Source organism: Xenopus laevis, chromosome 4L, assembly GCF_017654675.1.
Source record: "Xenopus laevis strain J_2021 chromosome 4L, Xenopus_laevis_v10.1, whole genome shotgun sequence".
Lineage (NCBI taxonomy): Eukaryota > Metazoa > Chordata > Amphibia > Anura > Pipidae > Xenopus > Xenopus laevis.
Window position 1 is genome coordinate 124,906,237 of NC_054377.1, and position 21,596 is coordinate 124,927,832.

At 41.5% G+C, this 21,596-nt stretch overlaps 1 protein-coding gene across 1 annotated transcript in view; it reads right to left on the bottom strand.

Annotated features, from left to right (window-relative positions):
• The window catches only part of cdhr4.L (cadherin related family member 4 L homeolog), a 34,522-nt gene extending 20,184 nt beyond the window's left edge, over positions 1 to 14,338 (bottom strand). The window contains exons 1-6 of the mRNA XM_018258950.2: positions 14,257 to 14,338; positions 12,757 to 12,879; positions 11,393 to 11,583; positions 6,304 to 6,466; positions 2,769 to 2,860; positions 614 to 706 (exon numbers count right to left, since the gene is read on the bottom strand). Coding sequence (XP_018114439.1) covers positions 614 to 706; positions 2,769 to 2,860; positions 6,304 to 6,466; positions 11,393 to 11,583; positions 12,757 to 12,879; positions 14,257 to 14,308 — 714 coding nt within the window. The 5' untranslated portion in view covers positions 14,309 to 14,338. The remainder of the gene's footprint in view (positions 1 to 613; positions 707 to 2,768; positions 2,861 to 6,303; positions 6,467 to 11,392; positions 11,584 to 12,756; positions 12,880 to 14,256) is intronic.
• Positions 14,339 to 21,596: the final 7,258 nt, after the last annotated feature.

The window sequence follows — 21,596 nt, forward strand, 5'->3', positions numbered from 1 at the left end:
TTAAAGAGACAAGATCATAATGCAGTGTTTCTTATCATTTCTCTCAGAGGGCTTACATTAAGTTAACAATAAAGTTTAGTTTTATCAAAGGGGATAGTGAGAAGGTAGTAACTGTTTGCTCTGTTTAGCAAAAAATCATCAAAGAGGAAAATATTATCTGCACATGTTGGGGAAAGCATCTGAATAATATCTGAGAAATAAGGGGGGAAAGAATGGGGAAAAGAAGAGACATTGGAATGGTAACAAGTCACACAAAAGGAAGGTGGAGAAGAGGGTAAAATTGTCATTTATCCTAATTGTCACCCTAATTCCCCTGTGTCCCACATACTGCATGTCACCCCCTCCCAGGGGAACTCCCATATATTAGGAAACTTCCATATATATTACTATTTACAAGCAGATGCTCAGTAGATATTATCCTGAGATATGTTATAAAGACTAGCTCCAGGTTTGCAGCAGGGTCTAATTGGTGATCTTACAGAATGCCAAGCTGCATCTATGTTTGAAAATATCCCATTGTGAGTGTATGAAATTGTTACCCATACAGTGCTTTATTTAATTTTTGCAGTAACATAAAAGAGTAGCACCAACAAGCACAGGTACCTATACTCACTTTTAATACATTGGTAAATCCAGCAGCTGGAACCATCACTTCTCCATTGCTTGAAATTGTGAAAACTGAAGAAACAGGCTGTGTAATGGTGTACTTCATGGAGAAGGGAGAGAGTGAGTTTATAGAATATGAAAATATGGTCACAATTAATATATTTATCATGGCCAGTGTTAGACTGGGATGCCAGGGGCCCACCAGAAGATCTCAGTCTTTAGTCCCACTCTCCAAGCTATTTTTACTTTTCTCCTCGCTTAATCTTTTTATTCTCCTAGTCTCTTTTATTTACATACTGTAGGGGATCAGACGAATTCTTCACCTATTTTTCTGTCTGTGACATCATCCAACCCGGTTACAGGCTGGAGAGACATCCGATTGGCTGGGTGCCTAAGTACATCCCTGGGAGAGGGGGAGTGTCTGACTTTTGAGCCAAATGTACAGGGTTTCCACAGAGCTTATAAAGGGATCCCTGTTGCAGCAGCCAGAGAGAACCAGATCGTTGGAGTATGACAGTGCTGCTTGAAAGGATTTTCTAGGGAGAAGGCTAAAGAAAGGGCTGCGTTTTGCTCTGCTTTGAGAAAGTATTTGAGCATCAGGGAGAGCCAGTTTCTATCTCCTGCCTGTGGGTACTTTGGCCACTGTATGTTTCCCCAGGGTGAGGACAGGTCTTGCTCCTGAAGCTACCACATGGTTGCGGCTACTACTTTCAAAGGGAAAGGTACCTTAGGGCAGCTAGCGCTACCTGGGGACATTCTACATTTATCCACCCGGTGTGGAGTGTGGGACTGTGGCAATGAGAGACTGTACGAGGGGTTGATAGTCCACACAGGTCCCCCAGAGTAAAGTGATATTGTGTGATTTGCATTTACAGTCATTGCAGACAGTTTTACATAAAGTTTAAATTTGTTTTACTGCAAACTGTGCTTTATTTTTCCTAGTTGAAACCCCCTGAGGTGTGCTCCTCAGTGTTCCCTAGGTGGAGGCATTGTGCTGTAAATCCCAGTTCCCAGTACTTTTCATAAGCAAGCATTGCCAAGGGTCAATTGCTATTTAAAGAGACAGTAACCAAATTAGGGTTATAATACTATAATCTGCCCTTCTATTTCCTTCTCCTCTATGTTCCCATACAGGAATAGCCAATTACCATGAAAGATGCCAAATTGTTAAAAGCAGGAGGGCCCACTGGGAGTTTTCCTGGTTACCTGGTGGGCTGGTCCAGCAGTGCAGGTGGCTTGTGCAAGCTAGGTATAGTTTATTTTTGTATTCATGCATGTGTGAATGTCTGGGATTTTTCCTTTTACATTTCATTTAATATTGATACTAAATATTAAATGTAGTGAACGCGTTACCCCAAGTACAAAGAATGCATACACAAGGGGAAAGTTTGTGCTTAGCAAATCATCGAAAACCCTACACTAGCCAAAAGATTGACCTACAGGCTGAATAAATTCAACTTTCTATTTTTCCAATCATTCCAGTAGGCAACCCAAACAATCAGACAGCTGATGCAGCATACACCGGTAGATATTAGGCTGCATCATTCTTATATACATGTTAGGGGATTGATTTTTAAGATTTTGAATCCCCAAATCCATCTTGGAAGATTCGGCCAAATACTGAATCCGAATCCTAATTTGGATATGCAAATTATAGTCGGGAAAGGAAAAAGTGGTAAAAAATTGGTTTACTTCCTTGTTTTGTAATAAAAAGTCACATGAAATCCCACCCTCCCCACAATTTGCATATACAAATTAGGATTCGGTTTGGCCAGGCACAAGGATTTGGCCGAATTCGATTCCTGCTGAAAAAGGCCAAATCTTGGCCGAATCCCGAACCTAATCCTGGATTCGGTGCATCCCTACTGAAGACCCCATCAATTCGCTGGTGTAGCCCTTGCCATACTGAATGTTAAAATTTGCATAGATATCTGGCTGATTGTAAGTCAGATATTAATCAGGCAGGTCAACAGGAGCCATCTTAAATCAGCTTAAAGTTAATATTTGTATATATTCCTTTACAAAGTATGAGTAAGGTTCCTAGTGTGTCTGTGCCTAAAAACAAAGGGTTTCCAAGGTTCTGAAGAGAGCCCCTAAAATATCCTAGGGGCCCCACAATGTGTTAATTAACCACTGAAAATGAAAAAGTATTGCAAACTCACTGTTATTGGAGCATTGTTAGGCTGACGCAATACCACTGTGTAAATGACGCTGGAAGCAGGGATATTTGAGTAGACCTGTACTGTATCTCCAGCTGTGTGGGAAAAACACAGTAAATAAATAAAAGAGGTCTACAAAGCTGGTAATGCTCACTCAGAGTACAGTTGGGTTAGTTTCTTGTGTGTTCTTAAAGGGGAACTATAGCAAAAATGAAAATTTAATATAAGCTTCAGCATACTGAAATAAGAAGTTTTCTAAATGTAATCAGTTAAAATCTGTACTGTTTATCTTCACTAGTCCTCTGTCAGCATCTGTGTCTCTTCATTCTCTCTGCATGAAGAGTTGGGTGTCAGATAATCATTGACAGATCCAATATATCTTATGGGGGGGGCTCCTTTTGCCTAGAAGATGTATCTAAGCTCTCTCTATTAAAATCACCAGACATCATGTCTCTCTACATGCAGGATTTGTGCAAAAGGCAGTTATTTTGTTAGATTTTGTTTGTACTGGAATCAGTTATTTGAGTGATCTCTAATTCATCTGCTAGGAAAGGACACCCCCTATAAGATATATTGGCTATAACTGTCAATTAATATCTGACAGCTAATTGTTGCAAGAAGACATAGGGGCACATTTACAAAGCTCGAGTGAAGGATTCGAATAAAAAAAACTTCGAATTTCGAAGTGTTTTTTTGGCTACTTCGACCATCGAATGGGCTAGTTCGACCTTCGACTACGACTTCGACTACGAATCGAACGATTCGAACTAAAAATCGTTCGACTATTCGATCGTTCGATAATCTAAGTACTGTCTCTTTAAGAAAAACTTCGACCCCCTAGTTCGGCAGCTAAAAGCTACCGAACTCAATGTTAGCCTATGGGGAATGTCCCCATAGGCTTGCCTATGTTTTTTTGATCGAAGGATATTCGTTCGATCGAACGATTAAAATCCTTCGAATCGTTCGATTCGAAGGATTTAATCGTTCGATCGAACGAATAATCCTTTGATCGTTCGATCGAAGTATTAGCGCTAAATCGTTCGACTTCGATATTCGAAGTCGAACGATTTTAGTTCCTGGTCGAATATCGAGGGTTAATTAACCCTCGATATTCGACCCATAGTAAATCTGCCCCATAATGAAGAGAATCTTAATGAAGATAAACTTAATTATTTCCAAAACGATGCAGAATATTTAATTGATTGTATTTAGAAAGTTTCTTAATTCAGTATGATGAATCATATAACATTTTCGCGTGAACAGATTAATAACATTAAAAACAACATAGAGACAAATGTAGCCAGACATTTCCACATATGCTGCAACAATAACCTGGAGTGCTTCAGCATCTCTGGAATTGAGAGAGCATTTCTCTCCCTCAAGGAGGGTGAGATGTAACAAAGAAACTGCTCCATTTAGAAACAAAATGCATCTATACTTTAGTCACTAGATTTCCCTCAGGTATGAATAATAAATGTGATGTTACCTGCTTTTTGATTTGTAATAAGTTTTTGTTCAAATTGTGCTTATATATATATATATATATATAAAGTTTTGGAAGTTTTGTATTTCCCTCTGTCTTTGAGAGCACCAATATGGCACCTGGAGCTCAGATTAACAATGTAACACACGTGGTCCTTACCACTGGTAGCTTCTACCTTGGCAATTTAATGAGTGTTCATTGGTGGTTGTTCCTTTAAATATTCTGTGTAATGATTGGATGTTTATCTACGATTACGGGGCCCATTTACTTAGCTCGAGTGAAGGATTAGAAGAAAAAATACTTAGAATTTCGAATGGTCGAATATGGCTACTTCGACCATCGAATAGGCTACTTCGACCTACGACTTCGACTTCGACTTCGAATCGAATGATTCGTAGTAAAAATCGTTTGACTATTTGACCATTTGATAGTCGAAGTACTGTCTCTTTAAAAAATACTTTACCCCCTAGTTCGCCACCTAAAACCTACCGGGGCCAATGTTAGCCTATGGGAAAGGTCCCCATAGGCTTCCTAACAATTTTCTGATCGAAGGAAAATCGTTCGATTGATGGATTCAAATCCTTTGAATCGTTCGATTCGAAGGATTTAATCGTTCGATTGAACGATTATTCCTTCGATCCTTCGATCGTAGGAATAGCGCTAAATCCTTCGACTCCAATATTCGAAGTCTAAGGATTTCAATTCTGCAGTCGAATATCGAGGGTTAATTAACTGTAAAGCGATGCCGTGAATACCTAATAAAGAACGTTTTCTTTTACACATCTGTTTGGAAGATTGTTCCTCGATTACCTGCTAAATTACAATACGGCCTATTTAATCACAGTTGATGATTACATGTACATGGGACATGAAACGCATAGGGTGGAAAGAGATGAACTTTAAAATAAATAAATAAAATATTTTACTTTTATTTTTGTGACCCTTTGTGGGATCCTTTGGAGTGCCCATTTGCCTATTATGCTATTGAGCATGGTTTTACCAATCACTATGTTGAGAGTTTGGGGCAGGTGCATCTGGACTGCATTTTCTACTTGGTGAGAGTTTCAACGTTTTATTCGTTGCCAGCTCTTTCTCTCATCACTTGGTTTGTATGGGCCTATTTACCCCACAGCTCCTAAGAGTGATCTAATATGCCCATCCAAATGCATAAGCATCCACTTGCCATAACATCTGACCAATCACATATTCACCGTGATGTGTGTATGTAATGCCATAAGTAGCCTTATTCAAATAGCTAGTTAAAGGAACAATAACATCAAAAAATTAAAGTGTTTTAAAGTAATAAAAATATAATGTAGTGTTGCCCTGCCGTTAGTGTTTATATAAATAAGCTGCTGTGTAGCCATGGGGCAGCCATTCAAATGAGAAAAGGCTCAGGTTGCACAGTTACACATAATGGTGTTATCTGTTATCCATTATTTAACCTGTGCCGTATAGCCTTTTTTCAATTTCCGCCATTGCCACACAGCAGCCTGTTTATATAAACTATAGTAGTGTTTCTGAAGCAAACACATCAGTTTTACCAGTGCAGGGCAACAGCATATGATATTTTTATTACTTTAAAACGCTTTAATTTTTTGGTGTTACTGTTCCTTAAAGAAGTCAGTAAGAAGTCTTAGTGGGCTGACTGTAAGGGGAAGAACATACCGTACACATTTTTAATGATTCGCATTCTCTGTTTTTGTTTTTAAATGTATCAATTAGGCAATCCATGTAAGTAGAGGAGGCAAAATATATGCACTCCACCCCCATTACAAATTTATAACTGAGCAGTATAAAAGTCCCTTGACGTTTGTGTGCTATGTGATAAAAAGGTAAGAGAAATAAACATCATCATTACAGTCATCCTGCAAATGAGGATTAACAATTCATGCTCCTCCTAATCCCACCTGCTCCTAGGGGGGAGAGCCCTGCAGTTTAGAAGGTATACAGTGATGTTACACATCTGTCAAGAAATGTAGATTACCATTTAGGGTTGTGAAAGTTTCTTTGTATTCTCCCATCTTTGGGGAAGTTGTTTTGAGTCACTCTTACCTTGACTGGAAAAGCCTGGCACACACTGTGGTACATTGCTTGTACTGCTGACTTTGACAAAGAGCTGACCGTCAATTGTGACATTTCCACAGGTTGCTGTGATGTTCAGTGTATACTGATTTACGCTGTATGCGTTTAAGTCCACAGTGCTGCTTAGAGTGATCTGTAACAGACATGTGGTAAACACAATTTATTGTGCTTGTACCTTAATCTAGTAACTTCTAATTTTACATATGTGGGCCCATGCATCAGGTGTTTCTCATATTTTATGAATATGGAGTTACATTACTAAACAAAGCATTTTGGTACTGGCATTTAATGTGTGCATAAGGGCTGTCACTTGGCTGGTATTTCTGTAAAATGAATGGCTGTGAATTTGGTGTGAGGAAAATTGTTTGTTTACAGGAGTGTACCTCCCAACTGTCCCGTTTTCAGTTCAACCCACAGTCCCGCGTTTCTCTGCACTGAACAGCCAGAAAAAAATACAAAGTTTCTTAACTGAAACGGCTTTTGGCAGAGAGCCCAGATGCAACTAAGATACTTTTGTAACAATTTTGAGATAATCAAATAAGTAATTGTAACAATTAAGGGCAGAGACACACGTGGAGATTCAGGGAGATTAGTCGCCTGTCGACAAATCGCCTCTTCTTCGGGTGACTAATCTCCATGAACTGGCAGCGGGATGGCACTCGGAGTGCTTCGTTTTCCGAGGAAAAAAAGAAGAAACCTCAAGCAACATCGGAAAGCTGAAGTGATCCGAGTGCCATCCCACCGGTGATTAAGATTCTAGCCGGCGGGAAGGCAGTTCGGGGAGATTAGTTGCCGAAGAAGAGGCGATTTGTCTCCCGAATCTCCACCTCTCTGTCCTTAGATAAACAGGTCCCTTGGGAAAAGAGACTCACAGCTTAAAGGGCAATTCACCTTCATTTACAAAACTGTATTAACTGAAAAAAAAAAACACAGAAATGTGTTCAGACTTTCATAACCTGCCAAATTTTGTAAAATGAACATGGTAATTAGGGGATGTGGCCACAAAAATGGGAGTGGTCAAAAAAATATTATGCCGCAACTTTTTTTGTCCCTATTCTTATTATATGTTGGGAGGTATGCAGGAGGGAGCAGAGGCATGGCGACAGAGCTGCCTACGTTTACTGATACTTACATTGCCATTCATTTTTAATACTGGTTTTGGTTTATCCCATATTTTACCAGAAAAGTCAGTGAAATGTGAAAAGGATGAGAGAGGGATGACTGAATTCAGTGTGAGAAAACAGTGTGATCACAGGAAAGAGCATTACAGTGGGTCTCCCTGTAGTTTTCACAGGAATGGATTGGTCCTGAAGGTTATATAAGAGAGCCCACTCTGACAGGAATCTTGGGATTGCTGAAGCTGGCCTGAGTAAACAAGTCATTGTGAATGCAATTTCAGTAGAGAACTGCTAAACAAGAGAATGGAATAACTACTGGTTACAGATGACATCAATACATCTTCATGTTCCCCTCACACATTATTTACCCACCCTGGACAGTCACCTCAACTCATTCACTTTCCAGTATTTTCCTTGGCAATACCCTGCCTACTAATCACTGCCTGGTGACTGATGGACACCTCTGGGACCTTCCCATACGACCTGTCTTGCCTGCCTCTCACACTTGCAGTGAACTATTCGTAGGCTAACACCGACTAATTCTTTCATTTCTTCTTTCAATTCTTCACTGCGCCCTGAGACCCAGGCTCCTAGCATCTACCTCATTCATCTGTCCAAAGAGGAAGTAACAGAGCTCTTGTATAAACCTTCTGGACTAATCCATTCCTGTGAAAACTATATGGAGATGTACTATAATGTGTCCTCCAGTGATCAAAACATTTTCTTCACACAGAAATCAATTGTATTCTGTCATCTCAGGGACACAGTATAACAATTAATGGCAATGTAGTTGCCAGTAAATTTAGGTAATTTTGTAGCTACACCTCTGGTCTGACCCAGTTATACCAACGAGTCAACCCAATTCTTGCCAGCCACTTCTGACTCACCAGGTCACAATCTACACCAATTCTCACCTCCTTTACATCTCCATCCCACATTTTTATAAAGAAAATACTAACCATATTGAGGGGGTCTGATTGATTATCCTTTTGCATAAATACTTGAGACACATTACAGCTGGGGTGTAACTACAGAGGAAGCAGACCCTGTGGCTGCAGGGGGCCCAGGAGGTATAGGAGCCTCATGAGGCCCTAATTCATATACAATTTCAATAAACAATGATAAAACAAGTCAACCACTAGACATTTTTGGGGGCCTGAAAAATAATTTTCTGTGGGGCCCAGTAATACCTAGTTACGCCATTGCATTACAGCAAAAATATTTTTAATATAGGATGCAACGAATGAGAAAATACTATAACCAATTTGGGCCTGTGTTTCAAGCAGGTATTTGTACTGTACTGTACTGTTAACTCTAGCATAGTGATCCCCAACCAGTAGCTCATATGCAACATGTTGCTCTCCAACCCCTTGGATGTTGCTCTCAGTGTCCTCAAGCAGGTGCTTATTTTTGAATTCCAGGCTTGGAAGCAAGCATTAGTTAAAAATAAAAACTAAGTATAGTGCCAAGTAGAGCCTCCTGTAGGCTGCCAGTCCACATAAGGGCTACCAAATAGCCAATCACAGCCCTTATTTGGTAACCCAAGGGACTTTTTCATGCTTGTGTTGCTCCCCAATTGTTTTTACTTTAAAAAGGTTGGGGACCCCTGCCCTAGCAAATAACCAGTGGTTTGAATGGTGAACTGGAAGATGGAATATGAATGTTGGGCACTACCAATGCATAAAATCGTCAGGTTTGTTCCCCAGGCTGGTGTTCTCGTTAAGAAAAAATGGCATAGGCCCTGGGAACAGGTCTGGACCGAGAATCAAAATAAGCCCTGCCATTTCAGGTATGTTGACCCAAACAGCTCACACCGAGATCCAAACAGCCCCCCACCAGCCCAATAAATAGGGACTGTCTATGGCATCTTACAGAAGCCCCTCTGGCATTTGCCAGAATCCACAGATGGCCAGTCTGGCACATGAGCAAACCTAAGTCTAGGGAAGCTGGGTAAGCAAGGTTAAATGGAATAGCAGTGCTGTGATTCAAACTTGCAGGGCCAGTGCAGTTTTTCCCTAACAGGCCTGGGGAATAAAAAGAGCAGTTCTCTTGGGAACCCTTAAAGCTGTCCTGGCTAGGGAAAGTGCATGCCCTAAAAAAGACAATCTTCCCCCCACTTGCTATATTTGTTCCGAACACTTCCAGTTAACCCCCCGACGAATATTCTAATTAAGCTGCAATATCAGTGTCTAAAGTTTGTGTGGGGTGGTAAGCGATCTAGGCTGAAAGCAAGCATAGCCTACCGTAGTAGGAACAGAGGGGGCTTGGGAATTCCAAACCTTAGGGCCTACTATATAGCAGCCTAGTTAGCTCAGATGGTGGAATGGCACACCCAGAATACTTTCCCTCTTTGGACACAGTTAGAACAAAGTTCAGTGGGGGGCACCCTTCTCAGTAATTTAATGTGGATCTGGGCCTACCCAGACCCCACCTATTCCCCCACAGTTAACCATTACCTACAAGTGTGTAAGTCTAATTTTAACAAATACCCCATAGTATCTTCCCATCGGCCAGCATTATCCTTACTGAACAACCCTGGCTTCCCCCCAGGTAGGGAGGGAGGAGCCTTATAGTGGTGGCAAGAAAATAACCTTCTTATCCTATATAGGCTCACCCAAGACAATGAGTTTATATCATACCAAACTCTAACTGAGAAATTTCACATGCCAACTACTGAATCATTTAGATATGCCCAAATACGCCATTATTTTCTCTCTATTACGGCGAACAAGCTACGGGACTTACCCACAATTACAATTTTTGAATGCTTATGCCTGCATTCCCTTCCATATAAAGGTGCCATATCTAGAATTTACGAAGTCTTAATTCACCAATTGTCCATTAAAGATTTGATCTTTGTCAGACAATGGGAGCAGGACCTGGATGTATGTTTGGAAGAGGATGCTTGGCTAGACATGATGCGAGATATGACTAAGTGCTCCCCAAGTATTTAAATACAAGAAACATCTCAAAAAGTAATGACTAGGTGGTATTTAGTTCCCGAAAAGCTATCGAAATGGTACCCTTCCACCTCACCAACATGCTTCAGGGGTTGTGGGCAGACAGGTTCATTTATTTATATTTGGTGGCAATACCCTAAAGCTATCAGGTTTTGGACCAGAATATACATAATGATAACAAGCGTAACAGGGCTTATTCTTAGGAAATCCCCCTTAAAAGCTTTGCTACATGGGCGAGTGGCGGTTGGAAACAAATGGGTTTGGCAACTAGTAGGCCGTATATTTACAGCAGCCAAACAGACAATTGCAAAAGCCTGGAAAGCCAAATCACTAGACATATATGAAGTAAAAAACAGACTAGATAACTACTTGGCCATGGAATGGCTCTCCTCAATTGCCAAAGGCGACTTGCATTCCTGTAATGAAATCTGGGACCCCTGGATCCAATATAGAGACTTATCGGCAATAGGATAAAATAAGGAAAAATAAAAGAACAGAACCCTAGGTTTGCTTTTTTTCCCCAAAACAAAATCCCTATGAGATCACATTCTCAACTGAGTATGCACCCCCTTACGGATAAATTTTCTTGGTTAATGTTGTTCCACTTGTGTCTATTCTTTTCTTTACTATTACTATTGGCGTTCTATTTTCCTTATTATCAAACAATATTTGTAATCTGCATCTCAGCCTTTATTGATATTTTTTTTTGTAAATATTGTATACTGAATGGAAGTACTCATGGAAAACAGGAACAGCAACTGTAACTTGATTTTCTTCTATTTCTTTATTGTAAAACAAAATAAAAATATTTAAAAAAAAAATACAGCAGTTCTATTCACTCGAGGGGTAAATTACATCACATAAATGACCCTATACCTTTCACAACCTCCCTCACATCTACCTGCACAACATTCACAATATACAACATGCTTGGAAATTAACCAAAAATAACTTAGAGGTCTCTTCTTTATACAAACTCACCTGTAGATCATATGTTAAGAGACCAGAAGTGGTCAAAGTTGGGTTGTTGAAAAAAGTGGTGCTTGGGCTAACTGAATTAATTGCTACTGTTGGGTTGTTGCTTCCACAGTTGTCAAGGGTGAACTTGTAAACGAGGGTCCCTTGGGGTGAACTCTGAGGCAGAGTCACTGTAGTGGGAAGGCCCACAAAATCTAAAAACAAACAAGTTAAATAATACATTTGTTTCTTTATTGATATTGTGTTTGGATGACTTACACACTCTTCACCAATATTGTCATGGGAACCCTTATCATTGAGATAGGGGATATTTGTGGAAATTAAAGCATTCCCATTTGTTGGGATCTGAGATTTTCATAGAAATTACAGAATTCCCTATTGTTGTGATCTTGGATTTATGTACTTTTCTATCGTAATTAAATATAGGGATATACAGTAACCTGTTATCAGGAAACCCGTTATTTAAAAGAACTCTGAATTACGGGAAGGCTATCTCCCATAGACTCAAACTAAGGTAGATGTAATCCTTATTGGAGGCAAAACAATCCTATTATAGGTATACTTCATGGTTTAATGATTTTTAGTAGATTAAGCCATGGAGTGCCAAATTGCAGCAAGATCCATTATCCAGAAAACTCTAGGTCCTGAGCATTCTGGATAATATGTCCCATACCTTTAATGTAAAGCTGGGGCTTTACATTAAATGTTTTTGCATGTGATGTAGCTAGTTGCTTGGAGTGGAGTTACTGCACTTCCACGCGCAGTATCAATGTGCACTTAAGCTTATTTGACTTGTGGACAGCAGTACATCAAGACTGGGGCTCATTTATAAACACTGGGTAAATTTGCTCCAGGGCAGTAACCCATGGCAACCAATCAAAGGTCTGCTTTCATTACTCAACCTGCAGCTGGCTGAAAAAAGCCACTCACTGATTGGTTGCTATGGGTTACTGCTCTGGTGCAAATTTGCCCAGTGTTTATAAATGAGCCCTAGTATTTAACAGGTGACAAGACCAGTTTGTAATCTGCAGTGTTCCCCTCAAGCAAAATAAACTTGTGTGACTGTATCTGCATTCATATTTCCAAATGATTATTTGTCTAGGTTTATGCATTTTGATGTCACCTAATTTTCTTCTTGCACCTGTTTACAAAGGGCTGCAGAGCAATGGGAACCAGATTTTGGCATAAAGCACCATTTTATAGTTAGGCAACCTATGGCCTCCCAGATATTGTATTACAGTTCCCAAAATCCACCCAATAGATGTCATATTTACTAAATGGATACGAACAAATGTTTAAAAAAGGCTTAGATCTATGAACTTGGCAGAAATTTTGGGATTAGCCCAAGATGAAGGCAGCTTACTTACTTTGTGTTCTGACCAATGGAACGAACAGGAGTAAAATGCAAAGCAGTACAATGGGGAATGACCCCATGTCTGCTACCAATGGGCTCCTATACAGGGAGATTGTGCTGTCCTCAGTCCGATCTCCTATTGGACATAAATAAGTGCAACTATAATAATTCAGTACATATAAAAAAAACAGACAGACTGGAGTCAGACTGTTACCTTCATTCTCTTATACCACAATTTCATTGTCCAAGACCAGTACATATTGAACTGGGGAAATCTAAGATTATTCATTTCTTATTAATTTCCCCCAACATCCAATGCTAAATGTAAGCACCATAGGGCTGATTTACTTGCTCATGGTAAAAAAAAATCAGATCTTTGGGTTCATTATCTAACTGGTACTAGACTGACTGGAAGGGCGGGGGTAGAATTATATCAGGCACACCGTAAAGGAAGAGATTATAGGAGTAATTTACAAACAATTGGTACAAAAATGAGGCAGACATCACCATGTTTTTTGCATTTTGTATCCTGGTCCTTTGTGAATGCCCACAGGCGAATGTGCTTCTAAACAATAATCTGTATTGCAGAAGCCACTTTGTGCTAAGTAGCCCTGTGCTTAGCAGGTGAAATGTGCCAGTTCTGCACTCTATACCTTGCATAGCAATGCCTCAAAGACTGGGTACATGAGTTTACATTAAGGGGTTGTTCATCTTTGAGTTAACTCTTAGTATGATATAGAGAGTGATATTCTGAGACAATTTGAAATTGTTTTTTTTTATTTGCGTTATTTAGCTTTTTGTTCAGCAGTTCTCCAATTTCAGCAATCTTTTTGCTAGGGTCCAAATTACCCTAGCAACCATGCATGATTTGAATAAGAAACTGAAACATGAATAGGAGAAGCAGTGAATAGAAAGATGAGTAACAGAAATGAGCTATAACAATAAATGTTAGCCTTACAGAGCATATTTTTAGATGGGGTCAGTGACCCTTGTTTGAAAGCTGGAAAGAGTCAGAAGAAGAAGGCAAATCATTTAAAAACTATAAACAATAAATTATGAAGATCATATGAAAAGTTGTTTAGAATTGGCAATTCTATAACATAATAAATGTTAACTTAAAGGTGAACCACCTTTTTAACACTTTATACCTATATATATGCTCAGTCCTAACAGGAATGTAGAAAATGTTGGTACCCTTCAGCTTGAAATAGATGTGTTATTAAAGACATGGCTGTAAATATGAATTGATGTTAAAGACAATGCCTGTCAGTGGAATAGTCCAGGCATCATGGCACAAGTATGGGAAGCACTTGGCAGTTAATATGGCCAGCATAAGTATTTTAATGTTTACAGTCCAGCAGAGAAAACTATATCTGACTTCGAAAAACATATAGCAACAGAATATATACAGGAGATACAAGTTTATGGCTCTGAAAGTATTACCTTCAAAAAGTTTAAGGTGGTAAATAAATAAAAGGCCCCACATCTGATCAGTGGTGACCGTGGCACTTACCTGTGTTCTGTTGTAAATTGTGGCCAGCACTAATGCTAGTATCTAACAACATGCGGTTGTCTAGAGCCAAAACTTCACTCCCATTCCATTCAGTCACTGAGTTTTATTGTAAACACAGAGACAGGCTGAAACTTGCAGCCCCAGGTAACACAAAAGGGCCACACAAGAAAAGCAGCTGATGTCACTGACGATATACTTACAAAGGATTTGTTGTTAGTTTCTATTAGACATCCATGAAATGAAATGAATATAAATGTCACTAATAGAGATGTCGCGAACTGTTCGCCGGCGAACTTGTTCGCGCGAACATCGGGTGTTCGCGCTCGCCGGAAGTTCGCGAACGTCGCGCGACGTTCGCCATTTTGGGTTCGCCATTGTTGGCGCTTTTTTTTGCCCTCTCACCCCAGACCAGCAGGTACATGGCAGCCAATCAGGAAGCTCTCCCCTGGACCACTCCCCTTCCCTATAAAAACCGAAGCCCTGCAGCGTTTTTTCACTCTGCCTGTGTGTGCTGAAGAGATAGTGTAGGGAGAGAGCTGCTGCCTGTTAGTGATTTCAGGGACAGTTGAAAGTTTGCTGGCTAGTAATCGTTTTGATACTGCTCTGTTATTGGAGGGACAGAAGTCTGCAGGGGTTTGAGGGACATTTAAGCTTAGGTAGCTTTGCTGGCTAGTAATCTACCTTCTACTGCAGTGCTCTGTATGTAGCTGCAGTGGGCAGCTGTCCTGCTTCTGATCTCATCTGCTGACTGCTGCAATAACAGTAGTCCTTGTAAGGACTGCTTTTATTTATTTTTTTGTTGTTTTACTACTACTACTACTACTACTATAAGAGCCCAGTGCTATTAGTCTAGCAGTGTTGGGGAGTGGGACTGGTGTGCTAATCTGCTGCTCCTAGTAGTTCAGCAGCACCAACTTTAATTTTTTTTTTTTAATATTCATTTTTTTTTATTTTACTTTTTTTATTTTACTACCGCTGTAGTAGTGTATAAGTTGACCTTTTAGGCATTATTTGCCCTGTAGGCATTATTTGCACACTGTTTTCTTCAACCCGCCATCTAGCTGTGTCACCTTGTTCACATTCTGTCTAAATATCCATAATATTACCGTCTCCAGAAAAAACACCGGAGTGACTTTTTTCAAGCAGCCATAATATATTTTACGTAATCCGTATCCACCGCTGTAGTAGTGTATACGTTGACCTTGTAGGCATTATTTGCACAGTGTTTTCTTCAACCCGCCATCTAGCTGTGTGAGCTTGTTCACATTTTGTCTAAATATTGATAATATTATCGTCTCTAGAAAAACCACTTGAGTTACTTTTTTTCAAGCAGCATTCATATATTTTACGTAATCCGTATCCACCGCTGTAGTAGTGTATACGTTGACCTTGTAGGCATTATTTGCACACTGTTTTCTTCAACCCGCCATCTAGCTGTGTGACCTTGTTCACATTCTGTCTAAATATCCATAATATTACCGTCTCCAGAAAAAACACCGGAGTGACTTTTTTCAAGCAGCCATAATATATTTTACGTAATCCGTATCCACCGCTGTAGTAGTGTATACGTTGACCTTGTAGGCATTATTTGCACACTGTTTTCTTCAACCCGCCATCTAGCTGTGTGACCTTGTTCACATTTTGTCTAAATATCCATAATATTACCGTCTCCAGAAAAAACACCGGAGTGACTTTTTTCAAGCAGCCATAATATATTTTACGTAATCCGTATCCACCGCTGTAGTAGTGTATACGTTGACCTTGTAGGCATTATTTGCACACTGTTTTCTTCAACCCGCCATCTAGCTGTGTGACCTTGTTCACATTCTGTCTAAATATCCATAATATTACCGTCTCCAGAAAAAACACCGGAGTGACTTTTTTCAAGCAGCCATAATATATTTTACGTAATCCGTATCCACCGCTGTAGTAGTGTATACGTTGACCTTGTAGGCATTATTTGCACACTGTTTTCTTCAACCCGCCATCTAGCTGTGTGACCTTGTTCACATTCTGTCTAAATATCCATAATATTACCGTCTCCAGAAAAAACACCGGAGTGACTTTTTTCAAGCAGCCATAATATATTTTACGTAATCCGTATCCACCGCTGTAGTAGTGTATACGTTGACCTTGTAGGCATTATTTGCACACTGTTTTCTTTAACCCGCCATCTAGCTGTGTGAGCTTGTTCACATTTTGTCTAAATATTGATAATATTATCGTCTCTAGAAAAACCACTTGAGTTACTTTTTTTCAAGCTGCATTCATATATTTTACGTAATCCGTATCCACCGCTGTAGTAGTGTATACGTTGACCTTGTAGGCATTATTTGCACACTGTTTTCTTCAACCCGCCATCTAGCTGTGTGACCTTGTTCACATTCTGTCTAAATATCCATAATATTACCGTCTCCAGAAAAAACACCGGAGTGACTTTTTTCAAGCAGCCATAATATATTTTACGTAATCCGTATCCACCGCTGTAGTAGTGTATACGTTGACCTTGTAGGCATTATTTGCACACTGTTTTCTTCAACCCGCCATCTAGCTGTGTGACCTTGTTCACATTCTGTCTAAATATCCATAATATTACCGTCTCCAGAAAAAACACCGGAGTGACTTTTTTCAAGCAGCCATAATATATTTTACGTAATCCGTATCCACCGCTGTAGTAGTGTATACGTTGACCTTGTAGGCATTATTTGCACACTGTTTTCTTCAACCCGCCATCTAGCTGTGTGACCTTGTTCACATTCTGTCTAAATATCCATAATATTACCGTCTCCAGAAAAAACACCGGAGTGACTTTTTTCAAGCAGCCATAATATATTTTACGTAATCCGTATCCACCGCTGTAGTAGTGTATACGTTGACCTTGTAGGCATTATTTGCACACTGTTTTCTTCAACCCGCCATCTAGCTGTGTGACCTTGTTCACATTCTGTCTAAATATCCATAATATTACCGTCTCCAGAAAAAACACCGGAGTGACTTTTTCAAGCAGCCATAATATATTTTACGTAATCCGTATCCACCGCTGTAGTAGTGTGTACGTTGACCTTGTAGGCATTATTTGCACACTGTTTTCTTCAACCCGCCATCTAGCTGTGTGACCTTGTTCACATTCTGTCTAAATATCCATAATATTACCGTCTCCAGAAAAAACACCGGAGTGACTTTTTTCAAGCAGCCATAATATATTTTACGTAATCCGTATCCACCGCTGTAGTAGTGTATACGTTGACCTTGTAGGCATTATTTGCACACTGTTTTCTTCAACCCGCCATCTAGCTGTGTGACCTTGTTCACATTCTGTCTAAATATCCATAATATTACCGTCTCCAGAAAAAACACCGGAGTGACTTTTTTCAAGCAGCCATAATATATTTTACGTAATCCGTATCCACCGCTGTAGTAGTGTATACGTTGACCTTGTAGGCATTATTTGCACACTGTTTTCTTCAACCCGCCATCTAGCTGTGTGAGCTTGTTCACATTTTGTCTAAATATTGATAATATTATCGTCTCTAGAAAAACCACTTGAGTTACTTTTTTTCAAGCAGCATTCATATATTTTACGTAATCCGTATCCACCGCTGTAGTAGTGTATACGTTGACCTTGTAGGCATTATTTGCACAGTGTTTTCTTCAACCCGCCATCTAGCTGTGTGAGCTTGTTCACATTTTGTCTAAATATTGATAATATTATCGTCTCTAGAAAAACCACTTGAGTTACTTTTTTTCAAGCAGCATTCATATATTTTACGTAATCCGTATCCACCGCTGTAGTAGTGTATACGTTGACCTTGTAGGCATTATTTGCACACTGTTTTCTTCAACCCGCCATCTAGCTGTGTGACCTTGTTCACATTCTGTCTAAATATCCATAATATTACTGTCTCCAGAAAAAACACCGGAGTGACTTTTTTCAAGCAGCCATAATATATTTTACGTAATCCGTATCCACCGCTGTAGTAGTGTATACGTTGACCTTGTAGGCATTATTTGCACACTGTTTTCTTCAACCCGCCATCTAGCTGTGTGAGCTTGTTCACATTTTGTCTAAATATTGATAATATTATCGTCTCTAGAAAAACCACTTGAGTTACTTTTTTTCAAGCAGCATTCATATATTTTACGTAATCCGTATCCACCGCTGTAGTAGTGTATACGTTGACCTTGTAGGCATTATTTGCACACTGTTTTCTTCAACCCGCCATCTAGCTGTGTGTATTATCGTTTCCAGAAAAACCAACTGAGTTTTTGTTGTTGTTGTTGTTTTTTTAAAAATAATGCCAGGCAAAGGCAGGCCGCCACGCAGAGGCCGTGCTAGGGGCCGTGCTGCTATGCAATCCTGTGGCCCTAGCAAATTGCCCAGTTTTAAAAAGCCAATGACCCTGAACTCCCAAAATGCTGAAGAGGTAGTTGACTGGCTTACACAGCACACCCCATCCTCTACCGTTTCTAACTTTACCACAACATCCTCCTCATCCTCCACTGCTATGGCCACCCCACGTAACACTTCCTCCACCACCGGTGCCCCTTCTTCACTGGGGTCAGAGGAGTTATTTTCCCATGAGTTTCTTGAACTGATTAATGCGCAACCATTATTGCCAGAAGAAGATGAAGGAGATGAGGACCTTACACCAGATTTAATTCTGGCAGAGAACACGATAGAGATGGACATAATGAGTGATGAGGAGGAGGTCCCCGCTGCTGCTTCCTTCTGTGATGTGTCAGAAGAAATTGATGCATCTGAGGAGAATGATGATGAGGAGATTGATGTTTTGTGGGTGCCTAGTAGAAGAGAGCAAGAGGAGGGTAGTTCAGATGGAGAGACGGAGAGTCAGAGAGGCAGTAGGAGAATAAGACTTAGAAGAAGCAGGGAGGACAGCCCGCAGGGATCAGTAGGGCAACAACATGTATCGGCACCTGTGTTCAGCCGGCCAACGCACCCGCCATTGCCGCCAATGCCGCCAACTTCTACTGTTACCGCCAGATCGCACACTTCCAAAAAGTCAGCAGTGTGGGATTTTTTAATGTGTGTGCCTCTGACAAAAGCATTGTAATTTGCAATGAGTGCAGTCAGAAACTGAGCCTTGGTAAGCCCAACAGCCACATAGGTACAACTTCTATGCGAAGGCACATGAGCGGCAAGCACAAAGCACTTTGGGAGCAACACCTCAAAGGCAACAGGCAAACTAAAAGCCACACTCCTTCTGGTCCAGCATCTTACTGCTCTACCTCTGCTCTCCTTGACCCGTCTGAACCACCCTCCACTCCGCCTTCCACCTTGACCACCTGTTCCCATTCCCAGTCATCTGCCACCAGCCAAGTTTCTGTGAAGGCCATGTTTGAGCGTAAGAAGCCAATGTCTGACTGTCACCCCCTTGCCCGGCGTCTGACAGCTGGCTTGTCTGCACTCTTAGCCCGCCAGCTTTTACCATACCAGCTGGTGGACTCTGAGGCCTTCCGCAAATTTGTAGCAATTGGGACACCGCAGTGGAAGGTACCCAGCCGCAATTTTTTTTCTAAAAAGGGAATACCACACCTGTACCAACATGTGCAGAGCCAAGTTACCGCATCTCTGTCACTTAGTGTTGGGCCAAAGGTCCATATGACTACTGACGCATGGTCCTCCAAGCATGGTCAGGGCAGGTATGTCACCTACACTGCCCACTGGGTGAACTTGGTAATGGCTGGGAAGCAGGGAATGGGTAGCTCAACAACAACAGTGGAGTTGGTGTCACCGCCACGGATTGCACGCGGTTCTGCCACCACCTCTACTCCTCCATCGCTCTCTACCTCGTCTTCTTCTTCTTCTTACTCTGCTGCTGGGTCCTCCTTCTCCTCCTCCACACCTGTGCACCCCCAGCTCCCCCTAGGCTATTCGACGTGCCAGGTACGCCGTTGTCACGCTGTCTTGGGGATGACGTGCCTGGAAAGCAAAAACCATACCGGATCTGTACTCCTGTCATCTCTGCAGTCACAGGCCGATCGGTGGCTGACCCCACACCAACTGCAGATCGGAAAAGTGGTGTGTGACAATGGAAGCAATCTGTTGGCAGCGTTGAGACTAGGCAATTTAACACATGTGCCCTGCATGGCACATGTGTTAAATTTAATAGTCCAACGTTTTGTCTCCAAGTACCCAGGATTCCAGGACGTTCTCACCCAGTCCAGAAAGGTGTCGGCCCATTTCAGACGTTCCTACACAGCCATGGCACGCCTTGCTGACATTCAGCAGCGCTACAACATGCCAGTCAGGCGTTTGATTTCTGACAGCCAGACTCGCTGGAATTCAACGCTCCTTATGTTGGAACGTCTGCTGCAACAACAAAGGGCCGTCAACGAGTACCTTTTTGAACTGGGTGGTAGGACTGGATCTGCACAGCTGGGGATTTTTTTCCCCCGTTACTGGGTGCTTATGCGCGATGCCTGCAGGCTCATGCGACCTTTTGAAGAGGTGACAAATATGGTCAGTCGCACCGAAGGCACCATCAGCGACCTAATACCCTTCGCTTTATTCCTGGAGCGTGCCGTGCGACGAGTGACAGATGAGGCTGTAGACCAGCGTGACGAGGAGCTGGAAGCGCACGATTTCTGGTCGGAATCACCAGTACGAACCCAGGCACCTGCTGCAACGCAGGGAGAGGTGCCAGAAGTGGAGTCAGAGGAGGAAGGTGGCTTTGTGGAGGAGGAGGAGGAGGACCAACAGGAGCAGGCTTCCCAGGGGGCTAGTGGTGACCTTTTGGGGACCCCTGGTCTTGTACGTGGCTGGGGGGAGGAGACCGTGGATGATGCAGTCCTTGATAATGAGGAAGCGGAGATGGATAGCTCTGCATCCAACCTTGTGAGAATGGGGTCTTTCATGCTGTCATGCCTGTTGAAGGACCCCCGTATCAAGAGGCTTAAGGAGAAGGACCTGTACTGGGTCGCAACGCTACTAGACCCTCGGTACAAGCATAAAGTGTCAGAAATGTTACCAACATACCACAAGTCCGAAAAGATGCGGCATTTACAAACCAGCCTGCAAAACATGTTGTACAATGCTTTTAAGGGTGATGTCACTTCAGGAACTCATCAACATTCCAGGGGCAGAGGTGCCAGTAATCCTGCCACGAGCACACCTGCAAGGACAAAGCCCTTTGGCCAGTCTGTAACGTCAGACATGCAAATGTTTTTCTGTCCAAGGCAGCGCCACAACCCTTCTGGATCCACCCTCAAAGAACGCCTCGACCGGCAGGTAGCGGACTACCTGGCATTAACTGCAGATATCGACACTCTGAGGAGCGATGAACCCCTGGACTACTGGGTGCGCAGGCTTGATCTGTGGC